Below are 24,369 nucleotides of genomic sequence, written 5' to 3'. Positions count from 1 at the left end.
AGGGGAGAGAAACAGCACAAAAGAGAGGGGGAGAGACAGCACAAAAGAGAGGGGGAGAGACAGCACACAAGAGAGGGGGAGAGACAGCACACAAGAGAGGGGGAGAGAAACAGCACACGAGAGGGGGGAAAGAGGCAGCACAAAACAGAGGGGGAGGGACAGCACAAAAGAGATGGGGGAGAGAGACAGCACAAAAGAGATGGGGGAGAGAGACAGCACAAAAGAGATGGGGGAGAGAGACAGCACAAAAGAGATGGGGGAGCGAGACAGCACAAAAGAGATGGGGGAGAGAGACAGCACAAAAGGGATGGGGGAGAGAGACAGCACAAAAGAGATGGGGGAGAGAGACAGCACAAAAGAGATGGGGGAGAGAGACAGCACAAAAGAGATCGGGGAGAGAGACAGCACAAAAGAGAGGGGGCGAGAGACAGCACAAAAGAGAGGGGGCGAGAGACAGCACAAAAGAGATGGGGGAGAGAGACAGCACAAAAGAGAGGGGGAGAGAGCACAAAAGAGAGGGGGGATAGAGAGAGAGCAAGGGGTGGGACCGCTGTACTTAAAAAAAATGGCCAGTGTACACGGGTTTTAGGACTAGTATATATATATATATATATATATATATATATATATATTATATATATATATATATATACATATACATATACACAGGGAAAGTCCAGCACTCACTTACAAGATCTCAGCTAAGATTAAAAGCAAAAATGGAAGGGTTAGTTGCCGCATCTGGCCAAATGGGACAAGCCCAGGTACCACATCAAGGTCCCTTCTAAAACCTGGGTCCCTAAACCAGCCAAACAATGCAAGCTCTCAACCAAACAAACTGGGAATAAGTGAAGGGTGCACAGTCTTATTTAATCACCCTAGACATATACAAAACACGGAAGGGGACTGAACTCTCAGACTAGACACATCCCATGACCCTGCAACTTGCTCAGCCCTGGGTGTTCAATGGCACTCACAGGAAGCTGTGCTGTCCCCAGAGCCACGGGCAGTTAACACCAGACAGGTCTGGGTGCAAGGCCCATAGGGAGAATTACAAAACAAATTAATACAACACACAGAGAAAGTCCAGCACTCACTTACAAGCTCTCAGCTAAGATTAAAAGCAAAAATGGAAAGGTTAGTTACAGCATCTGGCCAAATGGGACAAGCTCAGGTACCACATCAAGGTCCCTTGCATTGTTTAGCTGTTTCCATAAATGTATTCATATTCTAAGCCATTTTATTATTATTGTTTATTTGCTGTCTGTTAAGCCATTTTTCAGATATTACATGAATTAAAATAGATATTATGTTATGCAAAATACCGGCACTAACCTATACATGAAAGCTTGTACCAAAAGCATTTTCCTGCATAAAAATGGATATCAACAAGAGAATGGTACCTGGAGGTAGTAGAACTATGTATAAAAACAAAGGTCCCCCTCAAAAAAGAAGACATAGGGGCATATTTATCAAGCTCCGTATGCTTGATGCCCCTTGTCTAAAGACCGCTGCTCCATAACTTGTCCGCCTGCTCTGATTGGGTTGATTGCACCCCCTGCTAGCGGTTGATTGGTCGCAAATCTGCAGGGGGCAGCATTGCACCAGCAGTTCACAAGAACTGCTGGTGCAAAAATAAATGCCGACAGTGTATCATGTCCGCTCGCACATTGATAAATATGCCCCTAAAAGGCTTCCTTATCCAGCACTAGATAGAAAAAACTGAGTGTGGGAAGGAAGTCAAATACCTCTGAACATATTTATTAATCTTTACAAAAATAGTCCATGCAATAGGTAACAATACTATAATAAAAACAGTCTGGTACCACAATTAATAATAAATCAATATAAAAACAGATGATAAATAGATATAATATATTTATTCATGATTTATTATGGTACCAGACTGTTGTTATTATAATATTGGCACCTATTGTATGGATTATATTTGTATAAATGAATAAATATGTTCAGAGGTATTTGACTTTTTTCCCACACTCTCGTAATTTTTTATATATATATATATATATATATATATTAAAAATAGAAGGATTATGGAACTAGCGCTAAAGGTCCCAGAGATGGTTTTAGTATAAATGAATGATATAGTGTAGGTTTATTTAACCACAACAAAATGTTTTATTTTATTTTGTTTTTTGTATTAAAAATGGGAAAATTTAGGAAAATTTAAATCTTGTTTAGGTATGTTGGGCTCAGTTACACACTGACTGCAGTCATTTTTTTGAAAGCAGTACTATTGTGCTGAGTCCTATTGCTAAAAACAATGTTTTATTAGTATGCTTAATTAAAAACACAAAAATAAGAAAAAAAAAAGGGAAGGTTCACACAATTGGAACATAAAACATACAAAAACAGAGTTATAAGCTGTTTGTTCTAGGTCTGGCAATAGTGTCTGAAACTAACTCATAGAAAGTATGTAACAGACATATGCCAGAACAATAGTATTGACAGAGTAATGATTGATAAATGTATTAAAAAATATATAAAAATTAATGTATGGATCAAAATAAGATGAATAAAATTCATGGAATGTAAAAATAAATAAAAATAAAAATAAAAATAAAAAAATGCAGGTATATTATAAATGGACAATTGATTATATAGAAGTCACTAAAATGTTAAAAATACTGACGATTTGTGCTATAAGTAGTGCGCACTACAAAATTTATAAAATGATCGATTAAATTGTTTGGTTTAAAACAGAGTGTTATAAATATATGATAAAACAATCTGTGGAGCGCCTAAATATTAATAAAACTTATCTCCAAACAAGAGTCCAATCGTTGGTGTATAGTGGATAGAGCTCAAAGGGTCTGTACAGCCGTTAGCGGTTTCGGCGAAACCGGAAGTGGATCCTTGGTGAGAAACGGAAGTGACGTCACTGAGTTCTCGCGAGCTTACGCGTTTCGTGGGTCCTATGCCCACTTCATCAGAGTTAGAATCCACTCCCATCCTTGCCTGCTATTTATCTTAGCAAACCGGAAATTGCTCCATATTTGTTATTGTAAATTGTATTAATTTAAAACTTAGTTATATTAATCAATTTTTTCCAAAAGCTCAATTTGTCAGTTTTTTTACTGTAGAGTGCTCACTTGGTTAGATTGCTTCTTTGTATTTTTTGGGGTATTCTTTCATGTTACCGTAGTATTCCAAAAAAAAATAAAAAAATTTTTTTTTATTTATTTATAATGTTTTTATAAAAACTACCTTGTTTATCTGTTTTGTTCATGTGCTATTATAAATATGATTGGATTCATATATAACTTCATAATTATATGAAATGGTGTAAAAATATATATATATATATAGTATGTGTAATGAATATAATTATAAATACAATAAAACATTTACAAAATTCATACATATAAAATAGACATAAAAAACTAAAAACTGAAAAGTACATTTATATATACAAGATATAACAATAAGGATTTAATGTGTATCTTAAAATATGAGGGGTTTATTTTTTAAAAATGTGTGGAATGTAATGAATATAGTAGATACAATTGGTATAAAAATGTATAGAATATAATGAGACAATTAATACAAAAGGGAGGGTAAGATAGTACTGATATGTATTTAATGTGCATACTATCGCTTTCTATTGTTGTTAAGTATGTTTTTTTTGGGTATATGTACTGGGGTTAGTTATAAAAAGGCTGCCAGATCTATATCTCTGTTCAGGCCGCATGGTTCCCTAGTGTTTAGATAGTGGATCCAGTATGTCTCCCTTTTTCTTAATTGTAGAAGTCTCTCTTTACCCCATAGTTTGGGTATTTGTTCGATTGCCTTAATTGTAAAATCATTTGGTTTTTTTTTGTGGAATTCCTCAAAGTGTCTGCTCAGACCATATTCAGATGTTTCTCCCTCTATATTTTTCACATGTTCCAGGAGTCTGGTCTTGAGGACCCTCTTGGTCCTACCTATGTAGATTTTCTTACACGTGCATTCTATACTATAGACCACATACTCCGACTTACAGTTCATATAGGACTGGATTGGAATTTGTTTGGTGTCATTGTAGGCAATCCATTTATTTTCTAGTTTGTTATCGCTTGTTCTTTTGCAGCATTCGCAATTTTTTCTTCCACACTTGTAGAATCCTTTTACCAAATGGTGACTCCCTTCTATCTTTTTGGGTTTATTGGTTTTTAGCTTGGTTGGAGCTAAGATATTCTTGAGGTTTAGATTTTTTTTGTACGTAACTAGTGGTCTCTGTGGCAAATTTTCCCCAAGAATAGGGTCTTTTTTTAGAATGTGCCAATGTTCATTCAAGATATTTTCAATCTGTTTGGATCCTTGGTTATATGTTGTGATGAATCTTGGTGTCTCATCTGTTTTTGTGGTTTGTGAATCTTTGCTTTTTCTATTATTTTTATTTTTATTTTTTGGTTGGATTAAGGAGTTTCTTTCCATGATCTTTACTTTATTGTATGCTTCCGATATGTCTTCTTCTTTATATCCTTTTTCTCTAAATTTTTCTTTTAGAATGGTTGATGCTGCTTCAAAGTCTTCAGTTTCGGTACAGTTTCTTTTGATCCGTTGGAATTGTCCAAAAGGAATATTCTTTATCCATTTTGGATGATGACTGCTCTCTGAATGTAGGTATCCATTTGTGTCTGTATCTTTGGTGAACAGTTTTGTACTTATCTTCCCTTCTTTGTTGAAGATGGTGATATCCAGAAAATGGATTTGGTTTTTGTTCCATTCTTTAGTAAATTTCAAATTAAACTCATTATGATTGAGCATTCCAACAAATTCGTTAAATGTGTCCTGATCTCCTTTCCAGATTATCAGGACATCATCAATGAATCTGAACCAATGAATGATATTTTCTGAAAAACGGGTCTGTTGCCAAATATTGAAATCTTCAAACATACCCATGTATAAATTGGCAAAGTTTGGTGCGAATTTTGTTCCCATTGCTGTTCCGGTTTTTTGAATATATATTTTTTCTTCAAATGTAAAGTAATTTCTAGAAAGGATAAATTCAATAGAGTCACATAGAAATTGTATTTGATTTTTATTTAAATCATTCTTTAAAGCATATTCGATTGCTTCTATACCTTTGGTGTGAGGGATGGAAGTGTATAGGGCCGACACATCTAGTGTAGCGAATGCATATTCTGCATCCCATTTTATTTCTTCTAATTTGGTCAACAGGTGTGGAGTGTCCCTTATGTGTGATCTGAGTGTCGGTACTAATGGCTGAAGAAAATGGTCGACATATTGTGATAAATTGTTTGTAAGACTCCCGATGCCAGATATGATTGGCCTGCCCGGTGGATTAATCTTGTCCTTGTGTATTTTGGGTAGATGGTAAAATGTAGATGTTCTGGGGTTTTCAATTTTCAAGAATTTGTATTCCCCTTCTGTCAGTATTTTCCTTTTCATAGCGGTGTTTAAATGATGTTGGTATTCTTGTAAGAAATTTTCTGTTGGATCTTGTGTCATTATCTCGTAGGTGTCTTTATCTGAAAGAAGACGTAGTGCTTCCCCTATGTATATTTGTCTGTCTTGGATGACTATTGATCCTCCTTTATCCGCCTCTCTGAAGACAATTGTGTTGTCCTCGCTGAGCGTTTTTAAAGCCTCCTTTTCTTTAATGCTGAGATTATTTTTCTTAATATGATAAGATTCGCAGAGTTTATCCAGATCGTTAAGTACTAAGTCTTCGAATATGTTTATGAACTTTCCTTTCGAGTGGGTAGGGTAAAATATGGATTTTGGTTTAAAAGTACTGTGTTCTATTTCCAAATCCACTGTCTGGTCTGTTATGTTCTCTAAATCCATTAAATTTGTTAATGCTTCCCTGTCGCTTTGAGTTAGCGTTATTTCATTTCCAGTAGTATTGTTGCTGGTTTCATTTGCTACTGGAAATGAAATAACGCTAACTCAAAGCGACAGGGAAGCATTAACAAATTTAATGGATTTAGAGAACATAACAGACCAGACAGTGGATTTGGAAATAGAACACAGTACTTTTAAACCAAAATCCATATTTTACCCTACCCACTCGAAAGGAAAGTTCATAAACATATTCGAAGACTTAGTACTTAGCGATCTGGATAAACTCTGCGAATCTTATCATATTAAGAAAAATAATCTCAGCATTAAAGAAAAGGAGGCTTTAAAAACGCTCAGCGAGGACAACACAATTGTCTTCAGAGAGGCGGATAAAGGAGGATCAATAGTCATCCAAGACAGACAAATATACATAGGGGAAGCACTACGTCTTCTTTCAGATAAAGACACCTACGAGATAATGACACAAGATCCAACAGAACATTTCTTACAAGAATACCAACATCATTTAAACACCGCTATGAAAAGGAAAATACTGACAGAAGGGGAATACAAATTCTTGAAAATTGAAAACCCCAGAACATCTACATTTTACCATCTACCCAAAATACACAAGGACAAGATTAATCCACCGGGCAGGCCAATCATATCTGGCATCGGGAGTCTTACAAACAATTTATCACAATATGTCGACCATTTTCTTCAGCCATTAGTACCGACACTCAGATCACACATAAGGGACACTCCACACCTGTTGACCAAATTAGAAGAAATAAAATGGGATGCAGAATATGCATTCGCTACACTAGATGTGTCGGCCCTATACACTTCCATCCCTCACACCAAAGGTATAGAAGCAATCGAATATGCTTTAAAGAATGATTTAAATAAAAATCAAATACAATTTCTATGTGACTCTATTGAATTTATCCTTTCTAGAAATTACTTTACATTTGAAGAAAAAATATATATTCAAAAAACCGGAACAGCAATGGGAACAAAATTCGCACCAAACTTTGCCAATTTATACATGGGTATGTTTGAAGATTTCAATATTTGGCAACAGACCCGTTTTTCAGAAAATATCATTCATTGGTTCAGATTCATTGATGATGTCCTGATAATCTGGAAAGGAGATCAGGACACATTTAACGAATTTGTTGGAATGCTCAATCATAATGAGTTTAATTTGAAATTTACTAAAGAATGAAACAAAAACCAAATCCATTTTCTGGATATCACCATCTTCAACAAAGAAGGGAAGATAAGTACAAAACTGTTCACCAAAGATACAGACACAAATGGATACCTACATTCAGAGAGCAGTCATCATCCAAAATGGATAAAGAATATTCCTTTTGGACAATTCCAACGGATCAAAAGAAACTGTACCGAAATTGAAGACTTTGAAGCAGCATCAACCATTCTAAAAGAAAAATATAGAGAAAAAGGATATAAAGAAGAAGACATATCGGAAGCATACAATAAAGTAAAGATCATGGAAAGAAACTCCTTAATCCAACCAAAAAATAAAAATAAAAATAATAGAAAAAGCAAAGATTCACAAACCACAAAAACAGATGAGACACCAAGATTCATCACAACATATAACCAAGGATCCAAACAGATTGAAAATATCTTGAATGAACATTGGCACATTCTAAAAAAAGACCCTATTCTTGGGGAAAATTTGCCACAGAGACCACTAGTTACGTACAAAAAAAATCTAAACCTCAAGAATATCTTAGCTCCAACCAAGCTAAAAACCAATAAACCCAAAAAGATAGAAGGGAGTCACCATTTGGTAAAAGGATTCTACAAGTGTGGAAGAAAAAATTGCGAATGCTGCAAAAGAACAAGCGATAACAAACTAGAAAATAAATGGATTGTCTACAATGACACCAAACAAATTCCAATCCAGTCCTATATGAACTGTAAGTTGGAGTATGTGGTCTATAGTATAGAATGCACGTGTAAGAAAATCTACATAGGTAGGACCAAGAGGGTCCTCAAGACCAGACTCCTGGAACATGTGAAAAATATAGAGGGAGAAACATCTGAATATGGTCTGAGCAGACACTTTGAGGAATTCCACAAAAAAAACCCAAATGATTTTACAATTAAGGCAATCGAACAAATACCCAAACTATGGGGTAAAGATAGACTTCTACAATTAAGAAAAAGGGAGACATACTGGATCCACTATCTAAACACTAGGGAACCATACGGCCTGAACAGAGATATAGATCTGGCAGCCTTTTTATAACTAACCCCAGTACATATACCCAAAAAAAACATACTTAACAACAATAGAAAGCGATAGTATGCACATTAAATACATATCAGTACTATCTTACCCTCCCTTTTGTATTAATTGTCTCATTATATTCTATACATTTTTTTTTTTTTTTGGTTTTCAAAGCTTTATTGAAGAATAAACAGAAAATACACAAAATACGTACATCAAAAGTCATGAAATACAGGAAAACTTGTACAGGTGACTCCATGGAGTACAATTGGTTACATAAAGATAAAGTAACAATGAGTGGGCTAGGTATAACAAAGAGTCCATATGAGAGTCTGAAAGCCCGTTCATGTTCTTCTCGATGTACTATAGCAATGTTATAATTATATAACAATTTTTAATCAGAAAAGATAATTGAACATCGGTCATGGGGCAACTGGCAGGCCCATGTCCGAGAAGAAAGAAAAGGAAGAGAAAAATGTGGAAAAAGAAGGAGGGGAAGAGAGGAAGAAAAAAAAAAAAAAAAAAAAAACCCTCAGGAGGGGAGGGAGGGGAGAGGGGTGGGAGGGAAGGAGAGAGGGGGAGAGGGGTAATTGGGAAGGGGAGAGAGGAGGGGCAGGAGGTAAGGAAGTTAAATCAGATACGTCTCTTAGAAGGAGGGGGAGATTCTATGCCAGACCGTGTTGTAGACAGCAGGTCTGTTGTGCCTCTTTTGTCCATAAGGGTTTAGGCCATCTAGTTGCGGTCCGGCCTACCTTGTTTCCACCTCTCCAGCATATATTCATGGATTTCTATCCTGTCGTCTCTCATGAATCTAAATCTCTCTAGTAGGAGGTATCTATCTACCTGGTCGGCCCAGTCACTCAATGTAGGCACGTTCGTACTCTTCCAATTTTTGGGGATAAGGGATTTCGCACTGTTGAGCATTAGGTAGAAAAGGTATTTCGTGGCCTTGTCTTTAAATTTGGGAAGGTCATGGTACAAAAGGAGGCTGGGCACTCTAGGCAGTGAGGTCCCGACCACCCTCTCCATAGTAGCCATCACTAAGTGCCAATACGATCTTACAACGTCACAACCCCACCAAATGTGTAGAAGGGTACCTGATTCCCCACATCCCCGCCAACATCTTCCATCTGTCTGTTTATAAATTTTTTGTAATCTGGCAGGGGTGAGATACCATCTTGACAAGTATTTGAAGTTAGACTCCAGTACTTTTGCTGAGACTGATGTCTTTACGTGCGCTCTGAATATTTTCCCCCAGTCTTTATCTGTCAGGGGTAGGTTAAGTTCTCTATTCCATTGTCGTGTGTAAGTAGGCAGTGGGGTGTCAGTATGTGAAGAAAGCAAGCGGTAGGCAATGGAGATCATATGTTTAGGTGTGTGCGGGAGTAGACACAGGGACTCGAAGGTAGTTGGGTTCCTAGTAATGTAGTGCGGTTTTTTATGTGTCGTCAGATAATGTTGAAGTTGAGTGTGAAAGTACCAGGAAAGGGCAATGCCGGAATTTTCCAGCTCAGCCCTAGTTCTAAGTTTTTGATCTGTGGTGAGCCGATGGAAGGATACTTGTGACACCTGTGTTTTATCCGCCATTACTCTCTGCGTACAGGTAAAGGGTATGTCTGGGTTGTTTAAGAAGGGTGTGAGAGGCGAAGGGTTTGTGGAGATGTGTGGGTGTTCTATTAGCAATCTGTCCCAACATGTAAAAAACTCCCTGATGAAGGGGTAGTTGGTGATAAGTTTCGGTCTGGACTTGGGTGAAATACACCCCAACAGTCCAATGTTCTGCTTACCTAAGATTACTCTGCAGATTTGGACCCAAGTTTTATCATGAAGATTATGACACCACTCCGCTTGGTGTTGCAAGAGGATGGCACTTTTGTATAAGGCCAGGTGAGGCACCCCCAGCCCTCCCCTATCTTTCGACAAGTACAGGGTCTTTCGTGCAAGTCTCGGTCTTCCCCCCCCTCCATATAAATTCCTCCAGTACATTTTGTAGTTTGTGTAAAAAGTGGGATGGTAAGGGGATTGGAAGGGTCTGGAGATAGTACAATATTCTGGGCAGAATATTCATTTTGATAATGCCTATTCTCCCAAGCCAGGAGATGGGTTTGTTTCTCCATGAGGAGAGATCACCCGCAATCACATTGAGCAAGTTTGTATAATTTGCCTCAAAGAGATCTTCTGCAGATGGGGTAAGGTTAATCCCTAGATACTTTAGTTTGCGAGTCTGGATGCGTAAGGGGCATGAGGAGGACAGTTGGCTAAGTTCATCAGGGGGGAGGTTAATATTTAGGATTTCGGATTTGGTTTTGTTTAAATGGAAGTTCGAGTGTTTACCATATTCCTCAAATTCTCGTAATGCTTCGGGTAATGATCTGCAAGGGTCCGATAATGATAGCAGGACGTCGTCCGCGTACATGGACAGTTTGTGTTCTTGGTCCCCAATTTTAATTCCCCCGATCTTAGTATTGGTTCTAATTCTTTGGGCCAAAACCTCCATCACCAGCACAAACAGCAGTGGCGATAGCGGACACCCCTGCCTGGTACCATTTGTTATACTAAATGGGTCAGAGAGGATATTGTTGACCCTGACTTGTGCTGAGGGGGCTGTATAAAGTGAAAAAAACTCTGTGAATAAAGGCTTGGCCAAACCCCATCTTCGACAGGACCGCCTTCAGAAACTTCCAGCTGATCCTGTCGAAGGCTTTCTCGGCGTCAGTTGATACAAAGATCGCCGGAATCTCGTTCTGTTGGGCATAATTTCCAAGTAGAGTAGCTTTAATGGTGTTGTCCCTTGCCTCGCGGCCCGGGACAAAACCCACTTGGTCAGGTGATACTAAGTTGGGTAGGAATTTATTTAACCTAGTTGAGAGGATTTTCGCGAATATCTTTATATCCACGTTGAGGAGGGAAATGGGGCGGAAATTTTCTGGTTTATTAGTTGGTTTGCCCTGCTTGGGGATAGTCGCTATGTGAGCTAAAAGCATGGAGGGGGGAAAGCCTTGAGAGGTGTCTATAGAATTGAATAAACGGGCCAAGTGAGGAGCTAGTACTATTTTGTAGATTTTATAATACTTGGCACTAAAGCCATCTGGGCCTGGGCTTTTGCCAGAAGGCAGGCCCTCAATGGTATGTAAGACTTCCTCAGGAGAAATGGGGGCATCCAAAACCTCTGCCTCTGTCTGTGACAAAGTAGGTAAGGTGACCGAGTTCAGATATAGGCTCATATCGGGGGAGGGTTGCACATTGTCGTCCCCCAAAGAGAGGCCAGGAGAGCCCTCCAGGTTATAAAGGCCAGAGTAATATGTCCTTAGAGTTTCAGCTATACCAAGACTGCTGGTATGGGTATTGTTTAACTTGTCCACTAGGGAATGAATGTGTGATTTCAGGGTCTTCCTCCTAATGGCTCGTGCCAGCAATTTCCCCGGTTTGTCACCAAACTCATAGTATTTTTGTTGGGTCTTCAATGCCATTTTTTGGTGTTCTATTGTGTGGATGTCTTGAATGTCTTTTCTAGCTTGCGTCAGTGCAGAAAGGGTAGTACTGTCTTTTGGGTCTTTTTTGTGTTTGATTTCTAATTCTCTTATGTTAGATAGAAGGGAAGAATATCTGACGCTGGTCTGTTTCGCCAAAATGGCTTTTTGTTTGATCAGTTCCCCTCTCAGGACGCATTTATGTGCTTCCCATATTGTATGTTTAGGGATTTCAGGTGTATCATTCAAAGTGAAATAGTCAGTCAAAGTGTTTTCAATCTTATTCCTAATTAGCTGATTATTAAGCATGAAATCGTCAAATTTCCAAATAAAGGGCCGGTCAGGTACTGTGGGCCATTTCAGTCTACAAAGAACCGGGGCATGGTCTGACCAGGTCATGGGCAGAATTTGAGTGTTCAACACTGATGCCAGTGTAGACTGGTCAGTGAATATGTAATCTATTCTGGTATATACGTCGTGGGGATGTGAAAAGAATGTATAGTCACGTCTTGTAGGGTGTAGGGTGCGCCATGTGTCGTGAACTGCAAGTTCCTCCAGTCTACTGTTGCACTGTTTAATAATTCGCTGTGGAGCGGAGGCCACTCCCCTGCAGGTATCCAGTTGAGGGTCTAGTGGAAGGTTGAAGTCTCCTGCGAGGAGCAAAGCTCCTTTCAGTAGGTCCAGTATTTTGTTGGTAAGTATTGACATAAATTTGTGTTGGTTTTGGTTGGGGAAGTAGGCGTTAGCCAGAGTGACTGGGCGGCCATGCAAAGTGCCCACCACTATTAAATAGCGGCCTTCTGGGTCTTTATCTATCTGCTGTACAGTAAAAGGCGTCGAGTGGCGGATAAGTATCCCCACTCCATTTCTTTTAGTGGGGCCAGATGCAAAAAAGGTCTGAGGAAATTTGGAGTGTAACCAAATCGGCTCTCTGCCTCTTTTGAAGTGCGTCTCCTGCAGGAATAATATATCGCAATTTAGCCTAGTCGCATCTCTTAGGAGATGGGACCTCTTCTCTGGTATATTAATTCCCTTGACGTTTAGGGACATGATGGAAAGATTATGAGCTGTTTGGGAAACCATTTTGTGCTTTAAGTGTTTGTAGGTGCTAAGGGTTCAATGAGCGAGGGAAAAGTGAGGGAGTGGGGAGGGGAGAAAAAAAAAAAAAGGGGGGGAGGGGGAGGGGGGTAAGAGAGAAGAGGGGAGGAAGATGAAGAAGGAGGGTAGAAAGAGAAGAGGGATGAAGATAAGTATAAAGTGAGAGGGTAGGTTAGTGTAGAGACAGGTTTTAGTAGTAGCAGAAAAACAATAAGAAGAAAGAAATTCCTCCAACCTATAAGAGAAGAGGATAGGAGGTTGAAGTAAAGTAAGTGTGGGGTCAGTATCTCCACACCCGGTCAATGAATAGATGTAACATTTAATTTGAGAATCAACTTAGAAAATCTGAAAAACAAGTGCAAATATAAAAACAGGTACAACATTTTTCGTGAATGGAAGGCCTGAAAAACAATAACATTTACAGTAACAAATACAACACTCTTCCTTTACAGAACCCTGAAAGATAAAAATAAGGCTAGTGAGCTGGCTCCCTTTAAGGGGGATTTTATTGCCCAGGCCAAGGTCTTGGGTGTGTGGGGCCTCCTTGGGAGAGTCAGGGGTAAGTCCCCCTTTCGTTGGTCCCCTCACTTCTAGAGCAAACGCCCATAGGGATAAAGGGTAAACTAGATATGACCCCATCTTGAGCGAATGGGGGATGGGAATAAATAGGGACCCATCGATTCAGTTGCCTAGAGCAGTGGGCAAATTATAGTATATAAGGTGAACTATAGCGTTGTATGAACACTAGACATTAAATCATACAGGTCAAATTGCTCAGGAATTGAGGGTACCATGGGGTAGTATTTAACCTGGGCGAAGTTATTGGGCATATATGTGATGTCTTACTGTAGGGTCAGGGAAACTGGAAGGGCTGTGCCCTCAGATATCTATGTCTAACTAGTATTAAGCTAAGAACTACCAACCTAATTGAGTGGTTGTGTGGGACTTCACGGTGGGACCCTGGTAGTCGCAAGAACATGGTAGTCTCCGCACAAAACATACTTCATTAGGCAACAAAACATATTAAATCCCAACTTAGGTAACTGTAAGGGGAAAAAGAACAATTAGTAATCAAACAATAACAGTTAAACCAGGCCCTTTCAGGTTACAGCGTCTCCAATGGCATAGTCAATGCAGTAGGAAAATAATAGCATTCTGTACCCCTGGAATAAATGAGTGTAACGTTAAAGTCTCATAAGGCTGGATTTTTCAAGTGTCCCTTGTGCGAGAGGAGCCCTTAGAGCTTTGAGGTGGGAAGTCCTGGGGAAAAGCCCCGGAAGACTCCGGTTGCTGGATATCTATATCAAGTGTCTTGCAAAACTCAGGTAGGTCGTTTGGGGACCTGTAAATGGCCTGAGCGCCATTTTTGGAAGCCATCAAACACACCGGAAAGCCCCACTTGTATTGTATCCCATTAGCCTGGAGCTCTGAGGTGATAAATTTGAGATCCCTTCTTTTCTGTAGCGTGATTAGACTAAGGTCAGAAAAGATTTGTAGAGGGATTCCTGCGTGGGTGAGATTTTTGATATTTCTTGCCTTTAGTGTGATTGATTCCTTGTCCTTGTGGCTAAGAAACTTAACAATTATGTCTCTAGGTGGGGCCTTGGGTGGGGGCCTAGGTCTAAGGGCCCTGTGAGCTCTCTCGATAGGTATGTTTGGCGATTCAGGTGTGCCTTTCAGCGTGCGAAACAAGTCCTGCAGATAACCCTCTAAGGCCTTTGGGGAAACGGATTCAGGGACCCCCCTAATCCTAATGTTGTTGCAACGCCCCCTGTTATCTAAATCCTCAACTTTTGAAAGTAAAAACTGAATGTGCTCCTCATGGTCATTAAGCAGTTGAGAGTTGGTAGTGACTGTTGTTTGAAGGGTTTCATGTTTGGCCTCTAAGGCCTGTACTTGCTGGGTAACCTGGGTTATGTCCTTTTTTATGTCACCAAACAGAGTCCTCATTTCTGAGAGCACTTTATTAATGTCCTCTTTAGAAGAGATGGTATTGAGGTCATGTCTTGTAAGGTATACTTGCTGTTGTGAGGTCTCTGTAATGGGTATTTCAGCAGCCATGTGAGTGGGAGAGGAGGGTCTGGATTCTGAGGATTCTAAGTTAGGTGGTGAAACTCTAAGAAAATTAGTGAGGCTTGAGGACTTGATTCCTTTTTCAGGTTTATTACTATTCTTCCTGCTGGCCATGTTTCACAGTAAGCATCAGACCAGTAGGCAACAGATGAGAGTGACAGGGAGAGCACAGTGAGATTCTGCAGCAGGCCTGCTAAGTGGTTCAGGCAGTTAAGCCTATATGGGCCCCACGTGGCTCTGAATAATAAGGGTAGTTTTAGCGGTCTGTGAGCGATGGCTTAGGGCAGAATGTAAGAGAAAAAAAAGGCCTCTGTTGTGCTAGCTGTCTCTTTCAATGTAAGGCTTTGCCCCTGATTGAGAATTTAGCATGGAGGTTGTCTTGTCTAAGTAAGCTCCGTGTTATATGCGTATGGAGCGTAAGGTGTGGAGCTATTTTGTAAGGAAGGTCTCTTACCGGCTTCTGAGGGTGTTCATGCGGTCTCCGGTAGCGATCTCTTAGCCTCTGAGATAGCCGCCATGCGTCGTCTTCCTCCGTGATGCGGTGTTGCCGCCAGCAGGCACAACCGTTGAAGGCAAAGTTCAGTGAGAAGCGGCTCGCTCTATCCCCCGCCGGTTCACTTTGTGAGTATTTGCGGTCACGATGTCCTCCGAGTGTAATCAGGGGAGCAGGGTTGTCTCAGCAGTCAGTTCGCCTCCTCCGTGTCGCATTAGAGAGCCGATGTAGGCCAGGCCTCAATTTGTCAGCCTCGATATAGGGGCATAAGAAGTACAGCTCCGGGATATTTTCAGCCCTGAGGAAGGTACAGGATATTGTTGTAGAAAGATCAGTGAGGGAAATTATCAAAATTTAGGATGTTGATAGTAATTTATAGGTATTAACCGGGTGTGGAGCATCAGAGCCAATTTTTATGCTGCCATCACCCTGCGTGGCCAGGCTCCGCCCCCCATATTCTATACATTTTTATACCAATTGTATCTACTATATTCATTACATTCCACACATTTTTAAAAAATAAACCCCTCATATTTTAAGATACACATTAAATCCTTATTGTTATAGCTTGTATATATAAATGTACTTTACAGTTTTTAGTTTTTTATGTCTATTTTATATGTATGAATTTTGTAAATGTTTTATTGTATTTATAATTATATTCATTACACATACTATATATATATTTTTTTTTACACCATTTCATATAATTATGAAGTTATATATGAATCCAATCATATTTATAATAGCACATGAACAAAACAGATAAACAAGGTAGTTTTTATAAAAACATTATAAATAAATAAAAAAAAAATTTTTTTTTTTTTGAATACTACGGTAACATGAAAGAATACCCCAAAAAATACAAAGAAGCAATCTAACCAAGTGAGCACTCTACAGTCAAAAAACTGACAAATTGAGCTTTTGGAAAAAATTGATTAATATAACTAAGTTTTAAATTAATACAATTTACAATAACAAATATGGAGCAATTTCCGGTTTGCTAAGATAAATAGCAGGCAAGGATGGGAGTGGATTCTAACTCTGATGAAGTGGGCATAGGACCCACAAAACGCGTAAGCTCGCGAGAACTCAGTGACGTCACTTCCGGTTCTCACCAAGGATCCACTTCCGGTTTCGCTGAAACCGCTAACGGCTGTACAGACCCTTTGAGCTCTATCCAGTATACACCAACGATTGGACTCTTGTTTGGAGATAAGTTTTATTAATATTTAGGCGCTCCACAGATTGTTTTATCATATATTTATAACACTCTGTTTTAAACCAAACAATTTAATCGATCATTTTATAAATTTTGTAGTGCGCACTACTTATAGCACAAATCGTCAGTATTTTTAACATTTTAGTGACTTCTATATAATCAATTGTCCATTTATAATATACCTGCATTTTTTTATTTTTATTTTTATTTATTTTTACATTTCATGAATTTTATTCATCTTATTTTGATCCATACATGAATTTTTATATATTTTTTAATACATTTATCAATCATTACTCTGTCAATACTATTGTTCTGGCATATGTCTGTTACATACTTTCTATGAGTTAGTTTCAGACACTATTGCCAGACCTAGAACAAACAGCTTATAACTCTGTTTTTGTATGTTTTATGTTCCAATTGTGTGAACCTTCCCATTTTTTTTTCTTATTTTTGTGTTTTTAATTAAGCATACTAATAAAACATTGTTTTTAGCAATAGGACTCAGCACAATAGTACTGCTTTCAAAAAAATGACTGCAGTCAGTGTGTAACTGAGCCCAACATACCTAAACAAGATTTAAATTTTCCTAAATTTTCCCATTTTTAATACAAAAAACAAAATAAAATAAAACATTTTGTTGTGGTTAAATAAACCTACACTATATCATTCATTTATACTAAAACCATCTCTGGGACCTTTAGCGCTAGTTCCATAATCCTTCTATTTTTAATCTTTACCTCACTTGTTAGTGGTTACAAGTACACACATATAGAACTTAGCTGCTCTAAGGAATACCATATAATACCCACCAGGGTTTATAGATAGCGCTTATAACTGATCCTTTACTTATATATATATATTTTAGACCTAGTGGTGGATAAGTTTTCAGTCTCCTTCTTTTTGGGGGAACTTACCTTTCTTTTCGGTGTTTTTGAAAATATATATTATCCTTTTAGGGTGTGTCACTGTCACCAATGAAGCAGTGGAAGTAATGCTTATCAGCCAATGAGCGATCAGCCCTTAGGGCCCAGATGTACACATTCTTTTAAGGGAAGTTAGGAGCGAGACTATTAGTGTATTCCACTTTATATACACACTAACTGTATAAATGGTGAAGATACCAAGAAGCATTGATTTGAATATCACCCGCACGAAAAGCACTGTCACTGATAGTAGGCTGTAGTAAGGAGCAGTGATAATAGCTAGTCATTGGCAGATACGGTTTCAATAACTTTGCTAATTTTAGTTGATTGCTCTATTCTGTGAAATTGTACTTCATTATGCTTAACTCAAGTGGAATAATTGGGACATTATTAGTTTTACAACTTTTAATTTAATGAGACTACATTGCTAAACAATGGGAAGAGAAAGAGGACAGTTGAAGGTTACAGCGTTTTAATTGTTTCATAGAAGAAAAAAAAAAAGGTAATATAATAGTTGTATCTAGGTCATAAATGGCCAGGGTCATTTGACAAGGGCTTTTGTACATCACGTGACATCAGTGTGAGCGATTACCAGTCATGGTAACTTGGATGGAGATTATAGTGTTTTTCTAGTGTGCTATTATGGGCATATAGTTCTTTTTATGTGCAGATCATAGGTTGTGTAAAAAGCTGAATTATGGAAGACTTTTATACTCAACCCAATGAGCATGGTTTAGTTTCCCTCTTGTTTATATTCCCCATACTGTGGCTGTCCAGTTGTCTAATTGTCAACTGCCTTGCTGTGTTTTATGTTTTTTTGTGGTTCTGGTTTACATTTCTTTCTCTCTCTTTTTTTTTTTTTTTTTTGCTTTGCTTGTCCTGATTATCCTCCCAATGCTTTTTTTCTGCCCTGCGTTTACTGTTCATCTTGCTGTTTTTCTTCTCATGAATCTTTCTTGATTTCCCTGTTCCTAACTTTAAATATTACTCCTGATTTCCTTTCTGTTGTGGTTCTGCATTTCTTATGCTTCATTGCTATATTCCGTTTTTCAGCTCTGGACTTGGATGGAGGATCTGCAGAAGGAGCTACTTGAAGATGTGTGCGCCGATTCTGTGGATGCTGTGCAGGAGCTTATCAAACAATTCCAGCAGCAACAGACAGCTACACTGGATGGCACCCTTAATGTGATCAAAGAGGGGGAGGATCTCATCCAGCAACTCAGGTAAGGCTGCATTTTATAAGAAGCATACATGTAGGAATGTGATAATGAGGCCACTGATTATAGCCTAAATGCTGGAACTGCTGAGCAGCTATTTATCTAGCAGTGACACTGAAGATGCAATGTTGTAACCAGTAAGCACTGATTGTTAACATGGGTTGACCTTAGTGATACATATAAATTACAACAAAAAACAGCCACCAGATATTTTAATAGCTCACCACTAATGGGTGTACTAAATACAGTGTAATTATCTTAATCTGTACTAATTTAATTATAATGCAGTAACAATGTAGTACATTTATATTCATAAGATTGCTGATAGTGGCATGTATAATATTCAAATGTACTTTTAAGTTCACCAACACTAAAACACATTTGAAATTAAGTTGTGATCTCACTTGGCTGCTACAACACATTACAAAACAATGCTTTGCAGTCCTGTATGGAAGGTTTAATGTTAATGTGTGTAGCACATACCATTAGAAATAAGGCGTTAAGGCAAGCGTAAACATGTTTTTACTCCCTAATGTAATTGCACATTGATTACTAAAATAACAAAGTTTATTGAAAAAGCTGTCTGCTAATCTATAAATACCTTCTTTAATGAAATTGACCTGTCTGTGAGGTCTCCGTAAATATTTTAATTGTGCGCAGCCAAAAAGCTGCTTCTGTTTTACAAATAATTGTCATAGTGAAGGTTTTTTTAACAGTAGGGACACTTTTTTTAATATAAAGCATCTATATTTTCCATCAGATTTGTATATTTACAGCCATTGACATAGCAATCTTGATAAAAGGTAAAATATTTTTGATTTCATAAATCTCACTGGATTTTATGTTAAAAGTATTATTCATAAAGCATCTTAGAATCATGATTATGAACGGAGTAACTTGTGTTCCTATCATACCACCCCTAAGAGAGAATAAGGAAAATATGAATAGATTTCTTGGTAGCATATGCAGGTTGTGACTTGCAGGCCTGAGCCCTCTGCCCTGTCCTGGACTTTCTGCAGGGATTCCGCTGTATCCAGTAATAAGTCTCCGCACAACAGCTCCATCAGTCACATCGAATCTGTGCTGCAGCAGCTGGATGAGGCGCAAGTACAGATGGAAGAACTGTTCCACGAGAGGAAGATAAAGTTGGATATCTTCCTGCAGTTACGTATTTTTGAGCAGTACACAATTGAGGTAAGAGGCTAGAAGCTGTTAGCATGTCTGATGGGGTATGGGGGCTGTGTGGCATAAATATATTAATCTTCAAAAGTTGTTAGTATGTATTGTGCAATATTACTCATGTATACCAGTTTAGTATTTACTTGCTTGTATTTACTTATGGTGCCTTAAGTGTCCCAGGAATATAAAAATAAATCTGGGACATTGCATCAATCTGAAACGAACGCCACTTCTCTCTCACATAACAAAAAAAACAACTACAATTTAATAGCTTTAACTACAGAGCCTTCTCACAAACATACTGTAATTTATTCATATTAACTGGAATATATCATGATATTTTTTTCTGTGCTGCAGAAATGTTAATTGATGTTTATGGTCCCTTGATGTTATTGCACTTGCGAGATAATAGGCCTAATTAATCTGTAATGTCAGGAGTAGCATACAGCTCATCTACACAGGGCATCTGGGTACAAACTGGTCTGGGGCAGTGTTTCCCAGGTGAACGATTTCAGATATTGGAGGATGTGGTATTCTTGTGAGAAACACTCATTAAAGGGACATGATAGTGGATAAATTACATGCTTTAAAGGGACAGTCAACACCAGAATTTTTGTTGTTTAAAAAGATAGATAATCCCTTTATTACCCATTCCCCAGTTTTGTAAAACCAACACTGTTATATTAATACACTTTTTACTTCTGTGACTAACTTGTATCTAAGCATCTTCTGACCGCCCCTAATCACATGACTTTTAGTTATTTTGCATATAGTTGTATTTTAGCCAATTAGTGCAGTGTCTGCCACTAGTCACGGGCGTGATCACAATGCTATCTATATGGCCTACATGAACTTGCTCTCCCCTGCTGTGAAAAGTAAATAAAATAGAGGCAGCCTTCAAGGGCTTAGAAATTATCATATGCACCTTCCTATGTTTGCTTTCAACTAGAATACCAAGAGAACAAAGCAAAATTGTTGATAAAAGTAAGTTGTTTAAAATTACATGCCCTATTTGAAAAATGAAAGTTTTTTTTGGACTTGACTGTCCCTTTAAGTTGTTATGCTCTAATTTGTGACCCTGCACTGCTAAGTGTTTAAATTCTGTTTGTCATATTTCCACTATAATGTCCCTATAAATATCACGTCCATTTACAATCTGCAGTAGGAACCTCATGCTCTGCCGTGCCGCCTGGGTTAGTAAACTGTACTCACATTAGTATGTTTGCTTTTTATTTATATTTAAATAGTGGGGATATTTTCCAGTCTAATTGTAGTGCCATACAAAGTGCCTGGCACAGCTATTCACATTTTCTTTTTTATTCAAAGCTATTCTAATCCAGTCCATCAGAAAACACTTTTTTTGCTTGAGTTTTGGACTTTTATTTTAATAGCATTCATCTGCTGAAAAGCCATTTTGCCCTCTTACAAATGACTTATCCTGGCTGGTGGCACATTCCAGGGCCTGATTTATTAAACCGCGTATTCACCTGTTTCGGCTTGAGCCTTCGGGCTCGCCGGAAACAGGAGTTAAGAAGTAGAGCTGCTCCTTAACTCGTCTGCCATCTCTGAGGCGGCGGACAGCAATCCGCCCGATCGCATACGATCGGGTTGATTGACACCCCCTGCTAGCGGGCGATTGGCCATGAATGTGCAGGGGGCGGCATTGCACAAGCATTTCTAGTTAAATGCTTGTGCAATGATAAATGGCGACAGCATATGCTGTCATCATTTATTGATGTGCGGCGGAGGTGACCTAGTGTTAACATGTTAATAAAATATGTTAATAAAAACACTGTATCTTCCTGGTTTAGTAAAAATGTTAATTATAAATGAAAGTGACAGTGTAGTCAAAATTAAACTTACATGGGTAAGATAGCAAATGCAATTTTAAACACCTTTCCAATTATTTTTATCATCAAATTTTCTTAGTTCTCTAGGTGGTATTTGTTAAAAGCTAAACCTAGGTAGACTCACATGCTAATTTCTAAGCCCTTAAAGGTCACCTCTTATCTCAGTGCATTTTGACCGTTTTCACAGCCAGACAGCACTAGTTCATGTGTGCCAGTGTGAGTTATTTATGAGTCAGCACTGATTGGCTAAAATGCAAGTCTATCACAAGAACTGAGATAAAGGGGTAGGCTTAGATTTAAGGTAATCACAGAGGTAAAAAATGTATTAATTTAACAGTGTTTTCTGTACAAAACTGGGGAATGAGTAATAAAGGGATTATCTATCTTTTTAAACAATAATTATTCTGGAGTAGAATTTCCCTTGAAGTTATTTTTAAACAGTTAAAGAGATATGAAACCCAAAAATGTTCTTTCAAATTCACTTCTATAAAATGTGCTTGATTCTCATATGTATCCTTTGTTGATGAGATACCTAGGTAGGTGTCTGTTTACTTTTGTGTTAGATGCACAGCTTCTATGAAGGTTTTGTGCATTAAAATAATATTATTATTCAAGCTGGTTAACTAATTTAAATCAGGGCTAATGGATGGATTGGAATAGTTTAGAAAATCACTTGTGCTCCATGCAATGTTTTTGCACGGTAAGCTGCATTTTGCATTATACATACTTATTATCAGCAAATATTCCATGTATGAGCATTCACATTCTATGCCTGAGAGTCAGAGGTGGCTTGTATAGCGCATTATGCACACAACTGCAGCCTTCTGAGCAGGAGCAGTTTCTGAGTGCCATGCACAACATATGTGTGTTTATGCTGCGTACCCAGTCATAGCTTTTACTAGAAGCATATTGCTAATACTAGTATAGAAACATAGGTATTTTATGGTAGATAAGAACCAAAAGGCAATTAATCCACCACTGTTGAATCAATCTGTAAAAAAAATACTTCATAAACAATAGCTGATATAGTATTTTACAGAAATGATTATCTTCAAATTTGAAATGCAGTCATGCATGTTAAAGTTCTGACCATTATGTTGCTTTAAACTAAATCAGCCATCATGAAGATTTTGCCTTGCTATATATACCCCATATAGCTGCATCTGTAGGGGTGTTATAACTTCATGAATGCATTAGAAAAACTTGTGATAAGGCTAAGGAGTCTTAGATTATAGGATCACTGGAGTAGGATTTTTTTTTTATAATAATTAATCTTATTGGAAATGCAAAAGAATATGCAGTACTTATTGCATTTTTATAGTAAAACAAAGATGCTTGTTTTCAGATTACCAATACAACAGTTGTACTACTATCAAGAGAATAGAGTTAACCAGCCGCTAGATAATATATATGTATTCCAATGCTACAGAAAAGATTCTCTTTTATCAAATTTGCTTACCCCTCTTGGTGTCCTTTGTTGAAAGAGAAAAGATGCACTACTGGAAGCTTGCCAAACTCTTCTGAAGATCCAATGACCAGAGGGATAATAAATGTGCAGCCACCAATCACCAGCTAGTTCCCAGTAGTGCATTACTGTGCCTGAACCTATCAAAGGACACCAAACATACAAAGCAAAATAGATGATAGAAGTAAGCAGGAACATTTTTAAAATTGCATGTGCTATCTGAATCATGAAAGTTTAATGTTGACTGTACTATCCCTTTAAACTTGCTACTCATATTTGTTACTCAGAAGTGTCCCTTTAACATATTTTGCATATATCTTGCTTGCCAGTTGTTTAGCTCCTGAAGACTTTGAAATTGATCAGAATGTGGCAGCAAAATAGTTATTCCCAACACCTAGAATCCCCATCTTTGCAGACAACATATGGTCTCAGGTGGTTGAGAAGTAGGACAGATGTTCTACCAGGTGCATCTCTCCTTGTGGATTTTAACTGTATTGGGTAATAATGATTCTGTCGGCAGTAGATATCTGGATAAATCGTGGCTTCCATGTAAATGGCTCCAGTCCTAGGATACGCACAGGCAGCAGAAGGTAATCAGGACTGATTTACTGCTGTTCTATGCTGCTTTCATTTAGAAGAGAATGTAAAATATAACATGTTGGAAGCACTTGTATCCAGCTGAGGTGGAACCTGTGACTAATGTTCTAGTGTATTGCTTTATGGCGGCAGTGACCGTCTTACGGAAGATCTTTTAGTACAGATAATATACATGAATACAGTTCTGACCTGCAAATAATAGTAAGATGATTATAAAGATGGTCAAGTATCAGTGTTGTAGAGTAAACAGATGTAATGTAATAAAAAAGATAGGTTGTACTTGGCTGAAGTTGTGAAACAGTGGGCAGGAATGATACAATGTTGAAAAATATTTTCTAACTGATTTTGAAACCAAGAATAGCAATTGTGTTGCTGTTGTGTTTCAGTTCATAAAGACATTTTCCAGAAAAAAAACCTCAGAGTGAATATTTAGGAATCTCTAAATTGCATTACTCTTTAGTGAGGCTTGTTAACATGACTTTGATATCTTAAAACTAATTGCCATCATTTTGAAGCTAAATATGTTGATAACGTATTCATCCTTGGGATAGCACTGTTCTTTTTCTGCTCAAATCAGAGCTACATGTTAATTTTTCCTACTTTGTCCATGTTGCAAACTACTCTTGATAAGCCTCATTCCGCTCTTGAAAACCCCATTCTCAGGTCTTAAATGCAGTTTGGCTGAGAATATAATACTTTACACGG

General features: G+C 38.1%; 1 protein-coding gene across 1 annotated transcript in view; it reads left to right on the top strand.

Annotated features, from left to right (window-relative positions):
• The window catches only part of KALRN (kalirin RhoGEF kinase), a 731,621-nt gene that overhangs the window by 77,919 nt on the left and 629,333 nt on the right, over nt 1–24,369 (top strand). Inside the window, exons 6-7 of the mRNA XM_053698064.1 lie at nt 18,410–18,579; nt 19,593–19,767. Coding sequence (XP_053554039.1) covers nt 18,410–18,579; nt 19,593–19,767 — 345 coding nt within the window. The remainder of the gene's footprint in view (nt 1–18,409; nt 18,580–19,592; nt 19,768–24,369) is intronic.

The sequence above is a fragment of the Bombina bombina genome, chromosome 1 (genome assembly GCF_027579735.1).
Source record: "Bombina bombina isolate aBomBom1 chromosome 1, aBomBom1.pri, whole genome shotgun sequence".
Classification (NCBI taxonomy): domain Eukaryota; kingdom Metazoa; phylum Chordata; class Amphibia; order Anura; family Bombinatoridae; genus Bombina; species Bombina bombina.
This window is presented reverse-complemented; position numbering and strand designations above follow the sequence as displayed.